This window comes from Ruditapes philippinarum, unplaced genomic scaffold (assembly GCF_026571515.1).
Source record: "Ruditapes philippinarum isolate M1 unplaced genomic scaffold, ASM2657151v2 ctg106_1_1_1_1, whole genome shotgun sequence".
Classification (NCBI taxonomy): Eukaryota; Metazoa; Mollusca; class Bivalvia; order Venerida; family Veneridae; genus Ruditapes; species Ruditapes philippinarum.
In genome coordinates this window covers 120,363-145,783 of record NW_026860622.1, presented here as the reverse complement: position 1 = coordinate 145,783, position 25,421 = coordinate 120,363, and the positions used below count along the sequence as shown (strand labels likewise).

General features: G+C 36.4%; 1 protein-coding gene across 1 annotated transcript in view; it reads right to left on the bottom strand.

Moving 5' to 3' along the window:
• Positions 1 to 25,421, bottom strand: part of LOC132712816 (uncharacterized) — a 107,280-nt gene that overhangs the window by 41,784 nt on the left and 40,075 nt on the right. The window contains exons 9-13 of the mRNA XM_060695252.1: positions 22,699 to 23,022; positions 9,858 to 11,598; positions 9,512 to 9,605; positions 7,632 to 7,681; positions 2,182 to 2,268 (exon numbers count right to left, since the gene is read on the bottom strand). Of these exons, the coding sequence (XP_060551235.1) occupies positions 2,182 to 2,268; positions 7,632 to 7,681; positions 9,512 to 9,605; positions 9,858 to 11,598; positions 22,699 to 23,022 (2,296 nt within the window). The remainder of the gene's footprint in view (positions 1 to 2,181; positions 2,269 to 7,631; positions 7,682 to 9,511; positions 9,606 to 9,857; positions 11,599 to 22,698; positions 23,023 to 25,421) is intronic.

Genomic DNA, 25,421 nt, shown 5'->3' with positions numbered 1-25,421 from the left:
GAACATTTGAGCCAAGTTTGAAGAAAATCTTTCAATAAGTGTAGGACTTACAGAGCGGACACGACATATTGTGTTAAATTTGATTGTTTGATATTTGACCTTCAATTGTGACCTTGACCTTAAAATGACACATGGGCAACATGAGTTCTGCACATCCCCTTGTTGAGGTGAACATTTTAGCCAAGTTTGAAGAAAATCTTTCAATTATTGTAGGACCTACAGAGCGGACACGACATACTGTCTAATATATGATTGTGTTTGATATTTGACCTTCAATTGTGACCTTGACCTTGAGCTGACACATGGGCAACATGGGTTCTGCACATCCCCTTGCTGAGGTGAACATTTGAGCCAAGTTTGAAGAAAATCCTTCAAGTGGTATAGGAGTTATAGAGCGGACACGAAAATGGAGACGGACGGACCGACCGACCGACCGACCGACGCGACAAAGCGAATCCATTATAGCCCCCCCCACATTTTGTGGTGGGGGTATAATAATCGGGGGTCACAGAAAAAAAATACAGGTTGCAATAACTTTTGACTAGCGGTACGGGCCCGGACGCTAGCTGTAGGCCTACATTGCAACTTCTGAAATTGACGTCCAAAAACATTCTGAAATGGAAAATAAAGGCAAATAAATTATTTTAGTAGACTTTAAAATAAAATAAATTCTTAACTGTACGATTACATCTATTTCATAAAGTTTTAACAAGTTCAATAAAAACAAGCAATTATCATAGTATTGCAAGCAATCCATAAGTCCCCTACCGGTTAGAACCCCAGCAACATTTTGATGGGCCATTGGCCATTTAATTTTACCACTGAGTGAATGACATGAATGAACTTAAATCTTTTGAGTTCTAAGTTTGTCTATATCACAATAATGTGTTAAGTTTCCCTGCCTAGTAAGGAAATTATGTTTATACAACCTTGTCATATTTTTACGATGTGGGATTTTAAAGTAAATCCTATAAGGAATGAAGAAGTTGGAGTAAAAAATACCAATTTCTCGAAAAAAATCTAAGTTCAAGGGGGACATAATTCTGGAAATAGTCTTGCTAGAGTATTTAACCTTCTCAAAAATGTTGAGTGATAATAAGAAACATATATATGAAGTTTGAAGTAGATACATTAGGAAATAAAGAAGTTATCTAAAAAAAACAACATTTTTTTTTCATAAAAATTCTAAGTTCAAGGGAGGTAATACTGATAATTTTTGTGCTAGAGTTGTAAACCTTGTCACATATGATGTGGTTGATGACCAGAAACTTATATCTAAAGTTTGAAGTAAACACCTTAAGAAACAAAATACTTATAGTGAAAAAGCTGAAAAATTTAAATCAGAAATCTTGAAATTCAGGCTATTTGTTGCCATAGCAACCAGAAATTTCAACATAGGAAGAAAAGAAAAAGATGCACATAATCTCCAGACTGCCATCTATCCATATATCAAGTTTCATAAAAATATTTTCAGTACTTTTTGCGTTATCGCGGGATCCAGTTTTGTGGACGGACGGACTGACAGACAGACGGACAGACAGACGGACGTAAACCTAAAGTCCCCTCCGGTTAAACCGGTAGGGGACTAATAAAAAATACTTGTAAAATTTAACCGTTTTCACGATGAACACCACCGCGTTCCCCCACAATTAACCACAGTGTTCTGCGGGGGAAACGCTTACGGTTGTAGATTTATGTCCGCAGTGGTGAAAATTTTCTATCCGCGGGGTCACGCGGACAATATTTGAGCAAATTTTTGTCCGCGATGAGCCACATCCACGGGGACACGCCGGTTTTGCAAAATCCGCACTGAGCGTACTGTATATGTTATAACTGATTTCTTGTGATCTCGCTGTAACTGGTACATGTCTAAATGAAAATGTACCCTGCAGGGACTGAGCAGAATATAAGTTGTAAGCAGTACATGTTAAAACTGATCTTGTTTTAAGTTGAGTTAACTGTATATCATGGGATGTTTCATATTAAATTTGCCAATTACCAATTTTTTTTAAAGAATATTTGCTTTTATAAATGAGTCAAAATCAAAACTTTACACATCTATTGTTTGTTATTTGATAATTATAAATCAAAATGCACTTTTTGTGGTAGATATACATGATAAAGAAAATATTATTTATAAAGACAATCAAAAAAGAAAGAAAGAAAATTTAAGATAATTACCATCATCATCTAAGTTATCACCCAGACATGCAGGATCAAACAGAAGATCTTCCTTGGATACATCATACAGTGCCATTTTCTTATGAGCTGAAAAGTTAAATAACTAAAATTATGAATTTTATTTTAAGCCCCTGGTATACTCACTTGCAACACTTTGCAAACCCAGATAAGTCATACAGTGACCTCCAAAAGTCCTTGGACATACGTTTTGTCATGATTGGCGAACAGTCAATGTTGAGTAGTAACTGTTACCCAAGGGTCATTTATGAAGAGGTCAATACCAAATATCTAAGCTCTTGACACTGTACTTTCACAGAATGTATTTTCCTACAAAAGTTTTTATAAACTAAGTGAACATTGCAAAGTCGGCATGTGGCAGGTCAAAATCAAGTCATCATATGTACCATAGATGATTGGTTTACCTGTTGTGGCTAACTTTGCAAGGTGTGGTCCTACAACAGGTTGTTTTCAAAGATGCCTTGAGGTTGTTGGCAACTCTCTACAGACAAAGAACAGGAATTGCAGAAACATCAGATGTTACCAAATGAGGCACAAGATGCAGACTGGCAAAGAAGCCAAGAGTAGTTTATTCTGGCGCCAAGAATAAAATCTTAATAACACACTTAAGTATCATTTGTGTGAAGTTTGATCAAAATCCATTAAATGGTTAAGGAGAAGATGTTATACAAAGCAAGTGTGGATAATGAAGGACAACAAATGATAGACACTCTGCCACCATTAAAGCTCAACTCTTATCACAAGCACATTGTGCTCAAGTAAGCTAAAAATGTTGTGAAGAATAATTTCGGAGGAATACATAAGTATTTATTGAGAAAGGCAATGCCAAAAATGGTGCATACAGTGTATTTTGGGCAGATCCCAAAAGAGGGAAAGCTGGCTAGTCAACATTTAATACATAATGAAAAAGAATAAAAAGACTAGAAATGTGTCCACGGACATGGTGCCCCCACACTCCACTGTTTTGTCAATCATTTGACTCCAAGTAAAATATTTTTTTGCCTACATGTGCAACAAGTTGAAAATAATAAAAATCTTTTACTTAGTTACTTAGTTAAAGGGACAGAACTTTACAAATACTGAATATAAACACAAGCAACCCCAAGGTGCATATAAATTTATGTACACATGCTGACCAACATTCTTGTAAACTTTCAGGCCTACAGGTCAAATTCTTTTGAGCTATGCATTAACAAGTTGAAAATTTCAAATTTATACAAAGTCAAGGGCAATAACTCTTACAAAACATATCAAATCACAAGCGAAACCCCAGATGCAAAACTTCAAATGCTGATCAACATTCCTGTAAAGTTTCATGACCCTATTACTTTTTGAGCTACATGTGACACAAAGTGAAAATTGTAAATTTTTACTAAGTCAAGGACAATAACTCTACAAATACTAAATAAATCTACATGAAAATACACAGGTGCACAACTAAACATGCTGATCAACATTCCTGTAAAGTTTCATGACTCTAGGTCAAATTCTTTTTGAGCTATGTGCTGTTGAAAATTGAAAATTTTTATTAAGTCAAGGGCAATAACTCTTACAAAACAAAAACAAGAGGGCCATGATGGCCCTGAGGTCGCTCACCTGTATATAGGCCCCCCCCCACCCCCGGGCCAATTTTTACCCAAGGGCTTTTATTTGTTTATTTGAACAGACTTGGTAGACACACATAAGAAGATGTTTCATGCTAAACATCTAAGTTCTAGCTCATTGGGTTTTTTAAAAGAAGATTTTTAAAGTTTTTACTATACACATATAGTTAAAAACAATGACACCCCTGGGGCAGGGCCAGTTTTGACCCCCTGGCTTTTATTTGAACAAACTTTGTACATATTTACTTAAAGATGTTTCATGCTAAATATCTAAACTCTAGCTATTTGGGTTTTTTCAAAGAAGATTTTTTTTAAGTTTTTGCTATACACATATAAGGAAAATCAATGACCCCCCCCCCCACCCGGGCGGGGCCAGTTTTGACCCCAGGGCTTTTATTTGACCATACTTGGTAGACACCCATTAGAACATGTTTCATTCTAAATATCTTAGCTCTAGCTCTTTGAGTTCTTTAAAAGAAGATTTTTTAAGTTTTTACTATATGCATAAAGGGAAAATCAATGACCCCCTGGGGCGGGGCCAATTTTGACCCCAGGGCTTTTATTTGAACAAACTTGGTAGACATTCACTAGAAGATGTTTCATGCCAAATATCTAAGCTCTGGCTCTTATGGTTCTTTAAAAGAAGATTTTTTAAGTTTTTACTATATGCATATAGGGAAAATCAATGACCCCCCCGGGGTGGGGCCAATTTTGACCACAGGGCTTTAATTTGAACAAACTCGGTAGACACTCACTAGAAGATGTTTCATGCCAAATATCTTAGCTCTAGCTCTTTGGGTTCTTTAAAAGAAGATTTTTTAAGTTTTTACTATATGCATATAGGGAAAATCAATGACCCCCTGGGGCGGGGCCAATTTTGACCCCAGGGCTTTTATTTGAACAAACTTGGTAGACACTCACTAGAAGATGTTTCATGCTTATTATCTAAGCTCTAGCTCTTACGGTTCTTTAAAAGAAGATTTTTTAAGTTTTTACTATATACATATAGGGAAAATCAATGACCCCCCGGGGCGGGGCCAATTTTGACCCCAGGGCTTTTATTTGAACAAACTTGGTAGACACTCACTAGAAGATGTTTCATGCCAAATATCTTAGCTCTAGCTCTTTGGGTTCTTTAAAAGAAGATTTTTTAAGTTTTTACTAAATGCATATAGGGAAAATCAATGACCCCCTGGGGCGGGGCCAATTTTGACCCCAGGGCTTTTATTTGAACAAACTTAGTAGACACTCACTAGAAGATGTTTCATGCCAAATATCTAAGCTCTAGCTCTTAGGGTTGTTTAAAAGAAGATATTTAAAGATTTTTCTTTCGGTTGCCGTGGCAACCAGAGTTCTGCATGGAATTAAATTCTTTGAACAATTTTTAAAGGTGACCACCAAAGGAACATTCCTGTGAAGTTTGGATGAAATTGGCTCAGTGGTTTATGAGGAGATGTCATTTAAAGCAAAAGTTTACGGACGGACGACGGACAAACGGACGACGGACAGACGCCGGACGGACGCCGGACGAAAAGCGATCACAAAAGCTCACCCTGTCACTTTGTGACAGGTGAGCTAAAAATCCACAAGCGAAATCCCAGGTGCATAACTTCACATGTTGATCAACATTCCTGTGAAGTTTCATGACTAGATCAAATATTTTTTGAGTAACGTGCAAAACAAGTTGAAAATTGCAAATTTTTACTAAGTCAAGGGCAATAACTCAAAAAATACTAAATAAATCCACAAGAGAATACCTAGGTGCATAACAACACATGCTGATCAACATTCCTGTATAGTTTCATGACTCTAGGTTAAATTCTTTTTGAGTTACATGCGACACAAGTTGACAATTGTAAATTTTTACTGTCAAGAGCAATAACTCTAAAAATACTAAATATATCCACACAAAAATATCCAGGTGCACAACTTCACATGCTGAGCTACATTACTGTAAGGTTTCATGACTCTAGGTCAAACATTTTTTGAGTGATGTGCAACACAAGTTGAAAATTGTAAATTTTTACTAAGTCAAGGGCAATAATTCTAAAAACACTAAATACATCCACACAAAAATACCAAGGTGCACAACTTCACATGCTGATCAACGTTCCTGAAAAGTTTTATGACTCTAGGTCAAATACTTTTTGAGCTACATGTGACACAAATTGAGAACGGACGGACAGAAGGATGGACGGACAAGGGTAAATCTAAATCACCCCTCCTAAAGTGGGGGCACAAAAAGAATAAACATATCTCAGATGTTCATATCAATGAGGCCACATCATATGCAATCAAAATTTAAAATCAAGAGTAAGGAACAAGCAATTATCATAGTATTGCAAGCAATCTATAAGTCCCCTACCGGTTAGAACCCCAGCAACATTCTGATGGGCCATTGGCCATTCAATTTTACCAGTGAATGAATGACATGAATGAACTTAAATCTTTTGAGTTCTAAGTTTGTCTATATCACAGTAATGTGTTAAGTTTCCCTGCCTAGTAAGGAAATTATGTTTATACAACCTTGTCATATTATTACAATGTGGGATTTTAAAGTAAATCCTATAAGGAATGAAGAAGTTGGAGTGAAAAATACCAATTTCTCGAAAAAAATCTAAGTTCAAGGGGGACATAATTCTGGAAATAGTCTTGCTAGAGTATTTAACCTTCTCAAAAATGTTAAGTGATAATAAGAAACATATATATGAAGTTTGAAGTAGATACATTAGGAAATAAAGAAGTTATTTAAAAAAGACAACATTTTTTTCATAAAAATTCTAAGTTCAAGGGAGGTAATACTGATAATTTTTGTGCTAGAGTTGTAAACCTTGTCACATATGATGTGGTTGATGAACAGAAACTTATATCTAAAGTTTGAAGTAAACACCATAAGAAATAAAGAACTTATAGTGAAAAAGCTGAAAAATTTGAATCAGAAATTTTGAAATTCAGGCTATTTGTTGCCATAGCAACCAGATTTTTCAACATAGGAAGAAAAGAAAAAGATGTGCATAATCTAAAGACTGCCATCTACCCATATTTTAAGTTTCAAAAAAATATTTTCAGTACTTTTTGAGTTATCACTGGATCCAGTTTATGTGTTAAATTTGCCATATTTTCAGACTATTTGTTGCCATAGCAACCAGAATTTTCAACATAGGAAGAAAATAAAAAGATGTGCATAATTTCCATACTGCCATCTACCCATATTTGAAGTTTCATAAAAATATTTTCAGTACTTTTTGAGTTATCACTGGATCCAGTTTATGTGTTAAATTTGTCATATTTTCAGACTATTTGTTGCCATAGCAACCAGAATTTTCAACATAGGAAGAAAATAAAAAGACGTGCATAATCTCCATACTGCCATCTATCCATATATCAAGTTTCATAAAAATATTTTCAGTACTTTTTGCGTTATCGCGGGATCCAGATTTGTGGACGGACTGACAGACAGACAGACGGACGGACAGACAGACGGACGGACGGAGGGTAAACCTAAAGTCCCCTCCGGTTAAACCGGTAGGGGACTAATAAACTATTTTGACAGAAGTCATATAAAACAGGTTAAAATACAGAATTTTTACCAGGAAGAACATAAGAGGAACATCTTCCAGAGATAGGAAGGATTTAGTTGCTGGCACAATATGTAGATTTATGTTGCTATCCTGTAACACTACAAAATTTACTGGGTTGTTGCAAGTAAAAGCTTTAAAACCAATAGTGAAAGTAGATAAAAACCAAGACTGAAATTTCTAGGGCTTTATGATATTTTCAGTGCATAAGAATGACTTTATACAACATCAAATCGACAAAATAACTTACGATTTAATTCTGGAAGAACTGCCTGATACTGTGGCCCTATATTGACATGTCTGTAAAAAAAAAAAAACTGCTATTAATATCAAAGAACAAGAGGGAAATGATGGCCATAGATTTCTCACCAGAGATCCATTGCAAGGTTATAATTATTCAATTCAGAAAGGCATAGGGTCATATTGCCATTTTTGACCCAAACAAAATGTCAAAATTACAAATATGCCATCCCCCCATCCATTTGTGCCAAATAATTCTAAAATCCCTTGATGCATGACAGAGTATGGGCTGATCATTGTTTCCTAAATGCTGACTTTTGACAGGTAAGTGACCTTGACATTGAAGCTAGGGTTCTAGATTTTGCACATGAAACACCATCAAATGATGTTACAAATTTGTGCCAAAGTTATTCCAAAATCCCTTGATGAATATAGGCGAATCAAGACTTTCTAACTGCTGAACTTTGACCTCTAAGACTGGACTTGCCCTTGGAGCTAGAGGTCAGATCTTGCATGGTATACTGTCTCATCATGGTACATATTTGTATCAAGTTATTTTAAACAAGATATGTTTGTAAAACATGTATGCCCCCTATCGGCAGCCAATTAGTCATATGATCAGGTTATTATGCATGACTTCTGACCCAGTGAACAAACAATTAATAAGGGTTATGTAGTCTCTACAGGTCATGACTAGTCACAAGGTAATAAGTATTGTGACCCCATAGGTTGTGTGCAGCAATTTAAGTTATTACAAATCTTACAAATAATATATGCATAAATTTTATGAATCATGTAGGCCTCATTAATGACAGCCAAGTTGTTATATTACATAACACCTTCAAATGTGTATACCAAAAGCATTTTTAGTTTAATATAAAAATATCAACCAAGGCAACTTGAGTTGTTAAGTTATTGGTCACAAACCATCATTAAGTACAAGGTCAATATGACATTGACCCCTTGACCCCAAAATCAATGGGGGTCATCTACTGGTCATGACCAATCATCATACCAAGTTTGAAGTTCCTAGGCCTAAGCATTCTTTAGTTATTGATCAGAAACCGTTTTTACCTACAAGGTCAACATGACCTCGACCTTTGACCCTTGATCCCAAAATCAATAGGGGTCATCTGCTGGTCATGACCAATCATCATACCAAGTTTGAAGTTCCTAGGCCTAAGCGTTCTTTAGTTATTGATCGGAAACGGTTTTTACCTACAAGGTCAATGTGACCTTGACCTTTGACCCCTTGACCCCAAAATCAATAGGGGTCATCTGCTGGTCATGTCCAATCACCATACCAAGTTTGAAGTTCCTAGCCCTAAGCATTCTTAAGTTATTGATCGGAAACCGTTTTTACCTACAAGGTCAATGTGACCTTGACCTTTGACCCCTTGACCCCAAAATCAATAGGGGTTATCTGCTGGTCATGACCAATCACCATACCAAGTTTGAAGTTCCTAGGCCTAAGCGTTCTTAAGTTATTGATCGGAAACCATTTTTACCTACAGGGTCAATGTGACCTTGACCTTTGAACCCTTGACCCCAAAATCAATAGGGGTCACCTGCTGGTCATGACCAATCACCATACCAAGTTTAAAGTTCCTAGGCCTAAGCATTCTTTAGTTATTGATCGGAAACCGTTTTTACCTACAAGGCCAATGTGACCTTGACCTTTGACCCCTTGACCCCAAAATCAATAGGGGTCATCTGCTGGTCATGACCAATCACCATACCAAGTTTGAAGTTACTAGGCCTAAGCGTTCTTTAGTTATCACTCGGAAACCATTTGGTCTACGGACCGACAGACTAACGGACCGACAAGTGCAAAGCAATATACCCCCTCTTCTTTGAAGTGGGGGCATAATTATTGTCAAATCAACTTACGGTAAGATATCAGATTCAGGTGGAGGTAACTCTTCTACATAGGATATAGTTTCATCTGACGACTCTTCTGCTTTCTCAGATTTAGTTACACTAGCTGAAAAAAATGGTTCATTCAAGATGATTCAAATCTTGTTATTTACTTTCCCTAACCTAACCAAAACAAGACAGATACAGAGGGAGGTCAATGCATTACCAAAATAATATTTTAATTGAAAATTAAACATCTGCATGTTTAAATGAATATCTACTGAATAAATTGAAAATAAAGGTTGGACATAAAACTACTATCCAAAATATTTGACCTTTTACAGTACTTTTGACCTAAAATAATTTAACAAGAACTTACAAGATCTGAGAAGGGATGGTCTAGGTGTTGGTGGTAGACCAGCAGAGTTCATCAATAACGGCTGTGGAGTTATGTTACCACTAACGGAGCAAAACAGACCTGAGCCACGTCTTAATGGACTCAGCATTGGTGGTGGTGTATATGGCACTGGAGCTGTACTTGCATGATCTGTTCCATCAGTCCAAATCCTTGGTGACCTCAAACGACTTTGAAAGCCACAATGGTTTGCATGTGGTGGAATAATTAATGGTGCAGGACGATTTTTCCTTCTCATTTTGAATGACCCAGGAGCAGTTGAGGTAGGATTTCTAAACACCCCAGCTCCATCAGATCTTGAAAACACTTCCCTATTTTTCCACTTAGCTAAATGTTCATCAGTTTTACTGCGAGGTCGATGAGAAAAGTCTTCACTCCTTATCTTTGGTTTCATAAATGTTTCTTCGACCCTCCATCTTTGTATTCTGTAATCGTCTCCAGACTTACTTCTCATTCTTGGTTTTGTATTGTCATCTGGTGCTGACCTTATTGCAGGCCTTTTCAAACATGTTCTTTCTGAACCTGATGCACCTTGCAAGTGAATTGAAGGCCTTATGTCTTCTGGCCCAGCTGATAACCTGCGTTTCAATTCACTATTACTGTGTGGATTAGATTGTAAAGCACTCCCATATTCACTTTTAGCACTATGGTGTCTCTGTCTAAGTGGTGTACTACCATTATTATTATTCAAATTATTCTGGAATGAAAATTGCAATGTTTGAGCTGCCCTAGGAGAACTTGGCTTTGATTGTAAATGTTTTAACAATTCTTGTTTAACACTTGCCTTTGTATCAGTCATTGATGATGAATGCTGTAGTACAAAAGGTGTATTATAGCTTGAAGCTACTGGATTATGCACAACATTATTATGAGCAAATTCATTGTATGTATTTTTCACTAACACTCCATTATCAACATTTTGGAGGCGTTCAAACTGTTCTAAACTAATGTTTTCAGCTGCATATCCATGCATTTGTGTGACATTGTCTGATTTGTTGTGTATTTGTTGCATGGAGCCTGGAAGAACCTCTCCAAGGTTTTCAAGACTTGTTATTATCTGTGAAACAATTTCACTTGTTGTATGATTGCTCCCAGACACTGAACCTTGCACCACCTCTTGGTTGCCAAGATGCCCACTGGCCATAAATGGTCCTGATAACTGAGTCTGATAAGCACTTTGGTCATGGTTTGGGTTGACAGATTGGTTATAGTTTATCTGTTGAATATCATTTACACTATTATTAGCACTACTAGTCAGGTTAGTATTATGTGCATTTTCAATATTCACATTTGCTAAGTTGTTCATGTTGATATTTTGAGAATGCTGCATCTGTTGCTGCAGATTATGAAGCATGGTTGACTCTGCATCACCCTGCATGTCACTATACCCCTGAACTGTCTGATCACCAAACTGGTGTGTAATCCCCATATTCTCCTGTAATAGTGGATTACCATATTCAGAAACTGGGCTCTGTAAGGTATCCATTGAGCCCGACTGTTGCATCAAAGGTGATTGTGGAACCTGCGGTGACTGGGGTACACTGTGATTCTGTTTATATGGAGGAGAGGTGGGCAAATGAGGTGACTGGGGCACTTGTGGGGAACTCTGGTATGGGTCATGTGGATTGTCAAAGAGCAATTGCTCCTGATCCTGCTGTTGTTGCTGCTGCTGGAGCTGGTTCAGATGCTGCTGAAGTAACTGCTGCTACAAAATAAAATACTTTAGCAGGTTAACTTTTTATGTTGAAATTATAACAAGAAATGTGCCCATAGAATCATCCCAAAATATAACATTTTTATCTTTAAGTAACATCTTGACATAGCACCAGACACACGCTCTGACCCTAGTGAAGACATCTGCCAAATATTTTGATAAACATCAAGAAAAAAGGGGGCCATTGACCCCAAAGCACTCACCTGAGGACAGACTGTTATTTGTGTGATAGTGTTTATTACAAGACGTTAATCACAAGACAATACTTCATGCAAAATGTATTTTCTAATTATACTATATACATATTCAAAATTTCATAGCTGTACATCAAAAGCAAGAAGAAGGTCGCTAGGTCAATATCTATGTCATTTGATATCAAATTTCAGTTCTACACCTGACATTATGCACATGGTAAAAATGTTATAGCAGTATATAACAAGAGCCACCGCCGTGCAGGGGCAACACTCGACTTTTTACTTTCTCTAAAAGCAAGCAAAGAAATGTTTGAACAAAATCTTAACGTTTCCTTCTTATAAAATTAATCATTCTGTCTTGTCACATGAGTTTTGTCTATATATTTTTTATATATAAATATACTAATTTATATATATATAAATAGAGACACGCAATTCTATAAATAGAAAATTCTATAAATAGAAACACACAATTCTATAAATAGAAAATTCTATAAATAGATACACGTGGTGGAGACATGTGGTGAAGTCACGGGATGAAGTCACGTGGTGGTGTCACGTGGTGGAGTCACGTGGTGGAGTCACGTGGTGGTGTCATGTGCTGGAGTCATGTGGTGGTATCACGTGGTGGAGTCACGTGGTGGTGTCACGTGGTGAAGTCAAGATAAACAACAAGGTCTTGTCACGTGGTGGAGTCACGTGGTGGAGTCACGTGGTGGTGTCATGTGCTGGAGTCATGTGGTGGTATCACGTGGTGGAGTCACGTGGTGGTGTCACGTGGTGAAGTCAAGATAAACAACAAGGTCTTGTCCTTAAGTATGTTCTGTTATAATATGAAGTTTATCCCTTCAATAATAGCAAAGATACAGCCAGTTACAGCCAAAACAAAGTCAAGGTCATTAATGAGTGAAGGTCAAGGTCTGTCTGGTTATGTTTAAGGGATATCCTTGAAGATTATTATGTTCAAGACAATCCATTCAAAAATAACAAAGTTACAGCCAATAACAGCATGAACAAGCAAAATTTGGACTTTTAACCTTGAAGGTCAAGGTCATTAATGGATGAAGGTCAAGGTTAGTGTGGTCTACTGAAAGGTCTCGTCCCAAGGGTTGTTGTGGCCAAGTATGAAGACAATACACCAAGAAATAAAAAAGTTATGATCCAGGTACAAGTTTGCGGACGGCAACGGCAACAGCAATGGCAACTGCTCGGCGACTATAACAATACCTCTACTTTTTTTTTCAGAAATAAAAAAAGTCAAGCTAAAAATGTTTACCCTTTCACTCAGTTATGGACAGAAACATTGCCAAAAAATTGTAAACACAAGTTATATAACTTGACAGAGTCATGGCATTTTGTAATTGTGAAATGTATAAGTTGCCAAGTCATTGCTATGACTTGTGAAGTGATTAATATTCAACTTTATCAAATATATATAAATGTAAGAAATCTATGCTTGGCACCCTTGACCTCGACCCACTGACACCTATAGAATATCATGCAAGTTATCTTCCTACCAAATATGAAATACACCTTTCATTAAATAAAGGCTGTATGGGCAAAAATGTTAAAATCTATTTTGAGCATTGATGACCTTGACCAAACTGACCCCTAACTCCATCCAAAGGAAGAATACCATGCAAGTTATCTTCCAACCAAATATGAAATAAATATGTCAATAAATAAAGGCTGTATGGGCAAAAGTGTAAAAATCTATTTTTAGCACTTGTGACCTTGACCCAACTGACCCCTAACTCCATCCAATGTAAGAATAACATGCAAGTTATCTTCCTACCAAATATGAAATATATCTGTCAATAAATAAAGGCTGTATGGGCAAAAGTGTAAAAATCTATTTTTAGCACTAGTGACCTTGACACACTGATCCCTAACTCAATCAAAAGGAAGAATACCATGCAAGTTATCTTCCTATCAAATATGAAATACACCTGTCAATAAATAAAGCCTGTATGGGCAAAAGTGTAAAAATCTATTTTTAGCACAAGTGACCTTGACCCACTGATCCCTACCCCAATCAAAAGGATGAATACCATGCAAGTTATCTTCCTACCAACTATGAAATATATCTGTCAATAAATAAAGGCTGTATGGGCAAAAGTGTAAAAATCTATTTTTAGCACTAGTGACCTTGACACACTAATCCCTAACTCAATCAAAAGCAAGAATACCATGCAAGTTATCTTCCTATCAAATATGAAATACACCTGTCAATAAATAAAGCCTGTATGGGCAAAAGTGTAAAAGTCTATTTTTAGCACAAGTGACCTTGACCCACTGATCCCTACCCCAATCAAAAGGATGAATACCATGCAAGTTATCTTCCTACCAAATATGAAATATATCTATCAATAAATAAAGGCTGTATGAGCAAAAGTGTAAAAATCTATTTTTAGGACTGGTGACCTTGACCCAACTGACCACTAACTCCATCAAATTTTATGTTCCTATCAATTATAAATGACATATGTCTATAGAATATGGTTAATACACCTGTAAAAATCTATTTTTAACATTGGTGACCTTGACATTGGTGACATAGACCTTGACCCAAATGACCCCTTACTATACCCAAAGAAGGAGGACCTCCCTTGGCATATTTGTATTTAACATGAAAGACATCAACCAAAAAATAAAGACTGTATGAGCAAAAAATGTTTAAATTTATTTTTCACACCAGTAACCTTGACCCTAGAGACCCCTAACTCTACAAAAAAATAGAGGACCATTAAAGGTATCCACCTACCAAATATGAAATACATCTGTCAATGTAAGATATCATTGAATAAATTCAGTAATTTGGAGAAATTTAAGATAAATCTAACTTGCCGGAATATGTTAACCAGACAAGGCCCTATTTTAAAAGTGAAACAAGAAACATGGCAATGCCACAAAACCAGGTTTTCAATTATCACCATTGTAGATAAATATGTTGTAGTTGAAATACAAATACAAGCAACAAACAATGTAACTATGTGCAATGTTAATCATGAATAATGAATTTTCTATTTTTAGTAACTGTAACCTTGACCCTAAGGGGTCAAAAAGCCATCCCAAGTGAGGTCTTTATAAAAACTTGCTTTACACCAAATTTCATAAAATTATCTTATTCCAAACTAGTTATTGACAGGAAACCTATTTCCTTTTTTTAATAACATTGACCTGACTGGAAACAGATTTTCAATTTTAGCAACAATGACCTTGACCTTGACTTTTGCAGGCAGATGAGCTGGCAGGCATGCAACAACCTAGAGAGTTTCTGTTTTATAACTAAATTAAGTTTGTTGTGATTAAAAGGATATATTACACTAATAATTAAATTTTATGGAAAAAACAAAGCGCCATAATTAGGTAAAAATTTATCCAATCACAAAACCCATCAATATGTATCAGGACATTTGATGACAAACCTTCTGTGAAAGTTTGAACAAAATCCATTGAGAAATGTAGGAGGAGTTGTGCACAGAAGAAATTGTTCACTATATATTCTATATAAGAAAAAAAAATAAAGGGCCATAATTAGGTCAAATATTATCCAATCACAAAACCCTGACAATATACGTAAGGGCATTTGATGACAAAGTTTCTGTGAAAATTTGGTCAAAATCCATTGAGAAATGTAGGAGGAATTGCACACAGAAGAAATTATTCACTATATATTCTATATAAGGAAAAAAAACAAAGGGCCATAATTTCGTTATATATTATCCAATCACAAATCCCTGACAATATGCCCCAGGGCACTTGATGACAAAGCTTCTGTCAAAGTTTGGTCAAAATCCGTTGAGAAATGTAGGAGGAGTTGCGCACAGAAGAAATTGTTTACGCCCGCCCGCCGACATACCTCAATCTAATAACCAGTTTTTTCCTTCGGAAAAACTGGTTAAAAAGGGAAATAACTGGGAAATATGGATGACACAGTTATATAACTTGGCAATATCATGTACTTTGTATTGATAAGAAAGTGCGGAAATTATGAAGCCATTAGTATAGATAGAACTTAAGATATGTCCAATTTGCCTTTTTAGGTTAACCATAATTCATTTTCTTAGTGCTGAAAAGGGCAATAACTTGGTAAATATGGAAGCCATAGTTATGTAACTTGACCAGATCATGTACTTTGTATTGATTAGTAAGTGTGTAAACTAAGAAGCCATTGGTACAGATAGACCTTAAGAAAAAATCCTACTTGCTGTTCTAGGTTAACCTCGTACGGACGGATGGACGGACAGACAGACGGACGGTTCAATTACTATATGCTCGGGGGCATAATAAAAATTACCTAAGAATGCTACAGAAAAAGTTTGGTGATCATCCATCAATTAGTTCAGAAGAAGATGTTTAAATGTTTTCTATTTTTAGCTATAGAGGCCCCTAAAAATGGCCAATCAAACTGATATGAGCAAATTTGATAATAAGGCTACCTAAGAATGTTACAGACAAAATTTGGTGATCATCCATCAATAAGTTCAGACGAAGAAGATATCTAAAGGATTTTTCCTTCTTTAACTTACAAGACCCTTCATAGGGACCAATCAAATTAATATGAGCAAATTTGATAAAAGACTACCTAAGAATGCTACAAAGTTTGGTGATAATCCATCAATTAGTTCAGTAGAAGATGTTTATAAAGGTTTTTTTTTTATTTTTAGCTCTGTTAACACCTAAAAGGGGCCAATTGAAATAATATGAGCAAATTAAAGTGTGACTGTCACAAGAACCCCCCTTTGATACTAATAGCTCACCCTGAACCTTCAAAAAAAGGTCATTTATAAATTAAGATCAAGGTTAGTATGGTCAACTTGAAGGTCTTATTCCAAGGGTTGTTGTGGCCAAGTATGAAGACAATACATTAAGAACTTAACAAGAGCCATGTCAACATGGCCATCCCCCGTCAAATGTGTTTGCTCATTGGAAGAATGTATATGTAGTAGAGCAGAATAATTCCATTTGAAGAGGTCTTTTGGTAATGAAAACTGATGGCTATAGTGATTACAGATTTGAAACCTATGTGAATACTGATGGCTGAAAATAACAAAGGGCAATAACTGAAAAATAATGCAGGGTAGGTTATCATTCTTGTGTGCTGCATCCCTCCTCAGTAAAATCTATCCACCTTTGAAGTTTCAAGTTGATACCTCAAATACTTTTTGAGATAAAAATTGAATTGAAAAATTAAGTATGAAAAATAACAAAGGGCAATAACTCAAAAATTATAAAAGGTAGAGTTATCATTCTTGTGCACTGCACACCTCCTGAGTGAGATCTATGCACCTATGAAGTTTCATAATGATATCTCAAAGGTCCTTTTGAGTTATGCTCTGGACAAAAATTAATTTTGAAAAATAAACAAGAGCGATCAGTAATCACATGTGTCGCCTCATGATGGCCAATTTAATGTTGGGACAAATTTTGTGACAGACGGACAGACAGACGGACAGTGCACAACTAGACTAACCACTTTGTACTGATCATTCCTGTAAAGTTTGGATAAAATTGCACCAGTAGTTTATGAGGAGTAGTCCCGACAAGCTTTTGCGTATCTGGCAACACACAGAAAAAAACACCTTTTTATTAAAGGGCCATAACTCGGCCAAAAATCATTCAACCGGAAAACCCGTGCAATATGCGCAAGGACTTGAGCTACAGATCAATCCTGTAAAGTTTCATTGAAATTGCATAAGTGGTATAAGAGAGGTAGTCTGGACAAACTTTAAAAATAAAAATTATTAAAGGGCCATAACTCAAACAAAAATCATTGAACCGGAAAATGCCGACAATATGCACAACTAGACTTGGTACTGATTATTCCTGTAAAGTTTGGATGAAATTGCACCAGTAGTTTATGAGGAGTAGTCCGGACAAGCTTTTGTGTATCTGGCAACACACAGAAAAAGAAACCTTTTTATCAAAGGGCCATAACTCGGCCAAAAATCATTCAACCGGAAAACCTGTGCAATATGCGCAAGGACTTGAGCTACAGATCAATCCTGTAAAGTTTCATTGAAATTGCATTAGTGGTATAAGAGAAGTAGTCCGGACAAACTTTAAAATTAAAAATTATTAAAGGGCCATAACTCTGACAAAAATCATTGAACCGGAAAATCCTGACAATATGCACAACTAGACTTGGTACTGATCATTCCTGTAAAGTTTGGATGAAATTGCACCAGTAGTTTATGAGGAGTAGTCCGGACAAGTTTTGTGACGGACGGACGGACGGACAGACGGACAGACAGACGACGGAGAAGTGATCCCTATATGTCGCCACTACTCCGTAGAGGCGACACAAAAAGGGCAATAACTAAACAATTATACAGGGTAGAGTTATCGTTCTTGTGCACTGCACTCTTCCTCAATGAGATTCATCCACCTATGAAGTTTCAAGTTGATACCTCAAATACTTTTTGAGATAATCTCCGGACAAAATAGTATGAAAAAGAACAAAGGGCAATAACTCAAAAATTGTACAGGGAAGAGTTATCGTTCTTGTGCACAGCATTCCTCCTCAATAAAATCTATCCACCTATGACATTTCATGTTGACATCTCAAACACTTTTGAGTTATGCTCCACTCGGGTGAAAAATTAGGTATGAAAAATAACAAAGGGCAATAACTCAAAAATTATGAAAGGTAGAGTTATCATTCTTGTGCACTGCACACCTCCTGAGTGAGATCTATGCACCTATGAAGTTTCATTTTGATATCTCATAGGCTTTTTAAGTTATGCTCTGGACAAAAATTAATTTTGAAAAATAACAAAGGGCAATAACTCAAAAATAATGCAGGGTAGAGTTATCATTCTTGTGCAATGCACTCCTTCTCAATGAGATCCATCCACCTATGAAGTTTCAAGTTGATACCTCAAATACTTTTTGAGATAAGCTTTGGACAAAATAGCATGAAAAAGAACAAAGGGCAATAACTCAAAAATTGTACAGGGAAGAGTTATCATTCTTGCGCATAACATTCCTCATCAATAAGATCTATCCAAATATGACATTTCATGTTGATATCTCAAAAACTTTTTGAGTTTTGCTCCACTCAGGTGAAAAACTAGAGGATGCTTTTGTAAAAAAGCGCATGTCTCCCCCACTGCTGATAATAACTGTGAATGGAAACAGGAATGGAAATGGAGATAAGATAATGTAAATACCCGGTAGTCACTTCAATGAAGGCTGTCTATGGATGGTTTCTATTGTTAAGGTTGTATGAGAAGATGCTTCCTAAACTGTTTGTTTTTAACCAGGTATTCAATTTTGAAAATCCTGGTTATTCAATCAGCGTATGGCAGGCGGGCGTCAAACGAAATTGCACTTGATGGTCATATCATATATAGTTTAACAAATGAAATTAAATGAAATTGTGTCTGCTCCATAATTCTTCAAACCTTTAAAGGATTTTGATGATACTTGAAACAAACGTTCATATTGTCAGATTTTTTTACACTATTGAAAGACAAACTCAAATTACAATGTAATGTAAAATCATGATAACTGTAGTGTGTTGGGATGACTCCACTCGTTTTCACAATGAAGCCTCTCTGGTAGATACTTGAAACAAAAATTCACCACATCCAGAGAACGTGTAGAGTACATGTTTCGTATGGCTGGTTCCAAGGTCAAGGTCTACTTGACACTTGAATGTCATATCATATATAGTTTCACAAACGAAATTAAAGGAAATTGTGTCTGCTCCATAACTCTTCAACCCTTTGAAGGATTTTGATGATACTTTGAAACAAACGTTCATATTGTCAGATTTTTTACACTATTGAAAGACAACTCAAATTTCAATGTATGTCAAATCATGATAACTGTAGTGTGTTGGGATGACTCCACTCGTTTTCACAATCAAGCCTCTCTGGTAGATATGGTCAATAAGTGTGTTGTGTGCTGTAGTAGCCTTGTTTATTATTTGTTTAAAGCGATGTCGTAACATAGTGTGGGTCAATGGATGTTCTAAATATTGAATGAGGTCAATGTTGAAGTCTCCTAGAACTATGCAGTTTTCTGTTGGTGAATTTTCCAAGACAAGGGTAAGCTTTTGAAGGAACAAGTTAATCGGCAATGACGGAGGTTTATATACAAGGTTGATTAATAAGACCAATCATCCTATGAAGTTTTGAGGGTTGTAGGTCAAAAGGAACTCTAGTTATCATCCGGAAATGAGAAATTGACCAACGGTCACTGTGACCTTGACCTTTGACCTACTGACCCCAAAAACAATAGGGATCATCTGCTCTATAAGACCAATCATCCTATGAAGTTTGAGGGCTGTAGGTCAAAAGGAACTCTAGTTATCATCTGGAAACGAGAAATTGACCAACGGTCACTGTGACCTTGACCTTTGAACTACTGACCCCAAAAACAATAGGGATCATCTGCTCAATAAGACCAATCATCCTATGAAGTTTGAGGTCTGTAGGTCTAAAGGAACTCTAGTTATCATCCGGAAACGAGAAATTGACCAACGGTCAGTGTGACCTTGACCTTTGACCTACTGACCCCAAAAACAATAGGGATCATCAGCTCTATAAGACCAATCATCCTATGAAGTTTGAGGGCTGTAGGTCAAAAGGAACTCTAGTTATCATCCGGAAACGAGAAATTGACCAACGGTCACTGTGACCTTGACCTTTGAACTACTGACCCCAAAAACAATAGGGATCATCTGCTCAATAAGACCATTCATCCTATGAAGTTTGAGAGCTGTAGGTCAAAAGGAACTCTAGTTATCGTCCGGAAACGAAGAATGGACGGACGGACGGACGGACGGACGGACGGACTGACGGACGGACGGACAGGGCAAAAACAATATGTCTCCCCCCGAGGTGGGGGAGACATAATTAAGTATGAAAAATAACAAAGGGCAATAACTCAAGAATTATGAAAGGTAGTTATCATTCTTGTGCACTGCACACCTCCTGAGTGAGATATATGCACCTATGAAGTTTCATGTTGATATCTCATAGGCTTTTGGAGTTATGCTCTGGACAAAAATCAATTTTGAAAAATAACAAAGGGCAATAACTCAAAAATTATGAAAGGTAGAGTTATCATTCTTGTGCACTGCACTCCTCCTCAATGAGGTCTATCCACCTATGAAGTTTCAAGTTTATAACTCAAATACTTTTAGAGATATGCTCCGGACAAAAATGTTGGACGGACGGACGGAGACTATTTCTATATCCCCCGCCGCCTTTTCGTGATAAAAAGTTATGATCAAGGCAGCATTGGCAACACTTAAGTGACTGTAACAATACCTTTATTTAACAAACAAGAGGGCCATGATGGCCCTGAAGTCGCTCACCTGTATATAGGCCCCCAGAGCGGGGCCAGTTTAAACTCCAGGGCTTTTATTTGAACAAACTTGGTAGACACCCATTAGAAGATATTTCATGCTAAACATCTAAGGTCTAGCTGGTCATGTTTTTTCTTTACACATATAGTAAAAAACAATGACACACCTGGGGCAGGGCCAGTTTTGACCCCAGGGCTTTATTTGAACAATCTTTGTAGACACTTACTAGAAAATGTTTCATGCTTAATATCTAATCTCTAGCTATTTGGGTTTTTTCAAAGAAGATTTTTAAGTTTTTGCTATACACATATAAGGAAAATCAATGTCACCCGGGGCGGGCCAATTTTGACCCCAGGGCTTTTATTTGAACAAACTTTGTAGACACTCACTAGAAGATGCTTCGTGCTTAATATCTAAACTCTAGCTATTTGAGTTTTTTCAAAAAAGATTTTTTAAGTTTTTGTTATACACATATAAGGAAAATGAATGACCCCCGGGGCGGGGCCAATTTTGACCCCAGGGCTTTTATTTGAACAAACTTTGTAGACACTCACTAGAAGATGCTTCATGCTTAGTATCTAAACTTTAGCTATTTGGTTTTTTTCAAAGAAGATTTTTTAAGTTTTTGTTATACACATATAAGGAAAATCAATGACCCCCGGGGCAGGGCCAATTTTGACCCCAGGGCTCTTATTTGAACAAACTTGGTAGTGAAAAAACTTGGTAGACATCCATTGGAATATGTTTCATGCTAAATATCTTAGCTCTAGCTCTTTGGGTTCTTTAAAAGAAGATTTTTTAAGTTTTTACTATATGCATATAGGGAAAATCAATGACCCCCTGGGGCGGGGCCAACTTTGACCCCAGGGCTTTTATTTGAACAAACTTGGTACACACCCATTAGAAGATGTTTCATGCTAAATATCTTAGCTCTAGCTCTTTGGGTTCTTTAAAAGAAGATTTTTTAAGTTTTTACTATATGCATATAGGGAAAATCAATGACCCCCTGGGGCGGGGCCAATTTTGACCCCAGGGCTTTTATTTGAACAAACTTAGTAGACACTCACTAGAAGATGTTTCATGCCAAATATCTAAGCTCTAGCTCTTTGGGTTTTATAGAAGAAGATATTTAAAGTTTTTTCTTTTGGTTGCCATGGCAACCAGAGTTCTGCATGGAATTAAATTCTTTGAACAATTTTCAAAGGTGACCACCAAAGAAACATTTCTGTGAAGTTTGGATGAAATTGGCTTAGTGGTTTATGAGGAGATGTCATTTAAAGTAAAAGTTTACGGACAACGGCCGGACGCCGGACGCCGGACGAAAAGCGATCACAAAAGCTCACCCTGTCACTTTGTGACAGGTGAGCTAAAAAAGAAGAAAGTTGAGTTAAAAAGAATATGAAATCATATTGTTAATCTTCACTTTCAGATTTTACTTTTTTGATTTGACAAATCCCTGACATTCAGGATGTCAAGATTCCACTGAAATCCTGGCAAAACCAGCTACTGTCAAAACCTGACAAAACCTCTTCTTTTTTCTTTGAAAAAAAGTTGAGCTAAAAAATAAAAAATTACCCTTATGACTTCTATTTGATGTTGATCCACACTTGCTTGAGCCAGCTGAATTAAATCCAATTGTGTATGTTGCTGCTGTTGTTTTGGTTGTTGCTGCTGCAGTCTCTGTGTTTGAATTTGATGTTGCTGCAACTGCTGCAATTGTTGCTGTTGTTGTTCTTGCTGTTGCTGCTGCATTTTCTGATGAATCTGATTAATATGTTCCTGGACAGCTTGTGACTGTTTCTGTACTGACTGAGACTGTTGCTGCAGCTGCTGCTGATGTTGCATCTGTTGTTGTTGCCTTTGCTGCTCTTGTTTCTGTTGCCAATGCAATGCATGTAACTGCAATTTGAAACATGTATGAAATTAATTTTAAGGATACACCATTTAAAATGACTAAAAAACTGTCATGTTGTAAACAAATGTCTATCATAAATGTATCTAATTTTAAGCTTAGCATAAAAACTTTATTGTTACAAGCAGCCAACAGCTATGCATGCATTGATATATCTGAAGCAAATGTACACAAAAATATCAAAATTACAGTAACTTTATTAATCTCAGAAGTTATGAAACTGAAACCTAAACTTAGCTAATGTAGACTAATGAATCAGATGACTGCACATAATTCACAACAATAGAGCCATGATGAGGTGTCTCTACAGGCTCTGGGCACTGTACTTTTAGAGAAGATTTTAAAGGCATTTTCTTTATACAAATCTTTGTAAACTTAGTGACTCATAGGGCAGGGCCATATTTGACCACAGGGACATGACTTACGAATTTATGTGGAGATATTAACATTTTCACTTTAGTACTTATTGACAGTATTAATGAAATTTAGAAAGAATGATAATTTAATGCATACTTTTTTTGGATAAAGTTATGTTAATGCTAATTAAATTAACAAATCTGGAAAATTATGCTTATATTATATATTACTTTTAAAGTCATTTATCCAATGTCTTAATCTCGTTATGTTAAGTTGTACACAAATCCTAATCCCATAATATCTATCCCCTAAGATCAGTGTAACCGAAATGGAATAAGAGACCATTACTTTTGGTGTTTTCTTTTGCCATTTCTTCTATTATTAAAGAACAAACTCTCTTTATTAAATTTACAGTCAGATGACCCCCTATTTATATTTGGTAATGTAATGAGACTTATGCCAAAAATAGGGCACCTTGAGCAGATTGTGAAATAGTGAACTACGAAATACAAAATACTCCATTGAAGACACATCACATGTTTGACCAAGGGGAATAGGTATGATCATAAAGACAAGTGATTTAGGGGTTTTAAACTTTGCCGAGTAACAACATGTGCTCTGATTCCTGACGTCATCAAATCATAACAAAGAATAATTCTCTAAAATGTTTGCATTTTGAAACATTTTTAAAATGATATGCATGTGCTTCTCATTATCAAGCACATTTTACTCATGATGGAATGTTTTCCTGACAATATTTCTACTTATTTAAGATGTATTAATTTCCATTGTAAACCGATATAGTTCAAACAAGCAAATTGGTTGAATTTATATCCCCCGCCGAGTACTGGTTATTACTAACACAACAACTGAAGACATAAGGCTTTATTTATATATTAATCGTGGCATAAACAGTAATATACTTTGGACTTGATAAATATTAAGGGCAATAAAAGAGCCACAACTCTGTGTTAAATAGTGATATTTGGAAATGCCAATGAGATGTATGCATACTGCATAACTAATCAAGGGCCATAAATCTAAGTTATAATTGTCTGACCGGAACAAGGCGACTATATGCACATCTCCTCTTCGTATCCCATAAAGTTTCATTGAATTCCAGCCAGTAGTTTCAGAGAAGTAGCACGGACACGATTATTGCTCTGGTTGTATACTGCATAAGTTATCAAGGGCCATAACTCTAAGTTAAAATGTCTGACCCGAACAAGGCGACAATATGCGCATCTCCTCTTGGTATTGAAGGTACCCATAAAGTTTCATTGAATTCCGGCCAGTAGTTGCAGAGAAGTAGCGCAGAAACAAATATTTTTATATATACATACTGCATAACTAATCAAGGGCCACTCTAAGTTAAAATGTCTGACCCCAACAAGGCAATGACATGTGCATCTTCTCTTGGTATTGAAGGTTCCCATAAAGTTTTGTTGAATTCCAACCAGTAGTTGCAGATAAGTAGCGCGGAAACAATTTTTGCTCTATTTGCATACTGCATAACTAATCAAGGGCCATAACTCTGAGTTAAAGTGTCTGACCAGAACAAGGCAACGAGATGTGCATCTCCTCTTGGTATTGAAGGTTCCCATAAAGTTTCGTTGAATTCCAGCCAGTAGTTGCAGAGAAGTAGCGCGGAAACGATTTTTACTCTATATGCATAGTGCATAACTAATCAAGGGCCATAACTCTGAGTTAAAGTGTCGGACCAGAACAAGCCGACGATATGCCCATCTCCTCCTGATATTGATGATTCCCATAAAGTTTCGTTGAATTCCAGCCAGTAGTTGCAGAGAACTACTCCGGAAACGAAATTCGGATGGACGGATGGATGAACGGACGGACGGATGTACCAATTTTTCAGGTTTATGAGCTATTTCTATTGTTCTTTTCTTTTGTTTCCTTGTGGGCTAACTATTGTTTCCTTATGAGCTAACTATTATTTATGGAATGAAGTCCTTTGTTCTCTTTTGTCCCAGTGTACCGTTAGTTAGCTCATATACCTAAAATGTTTGTG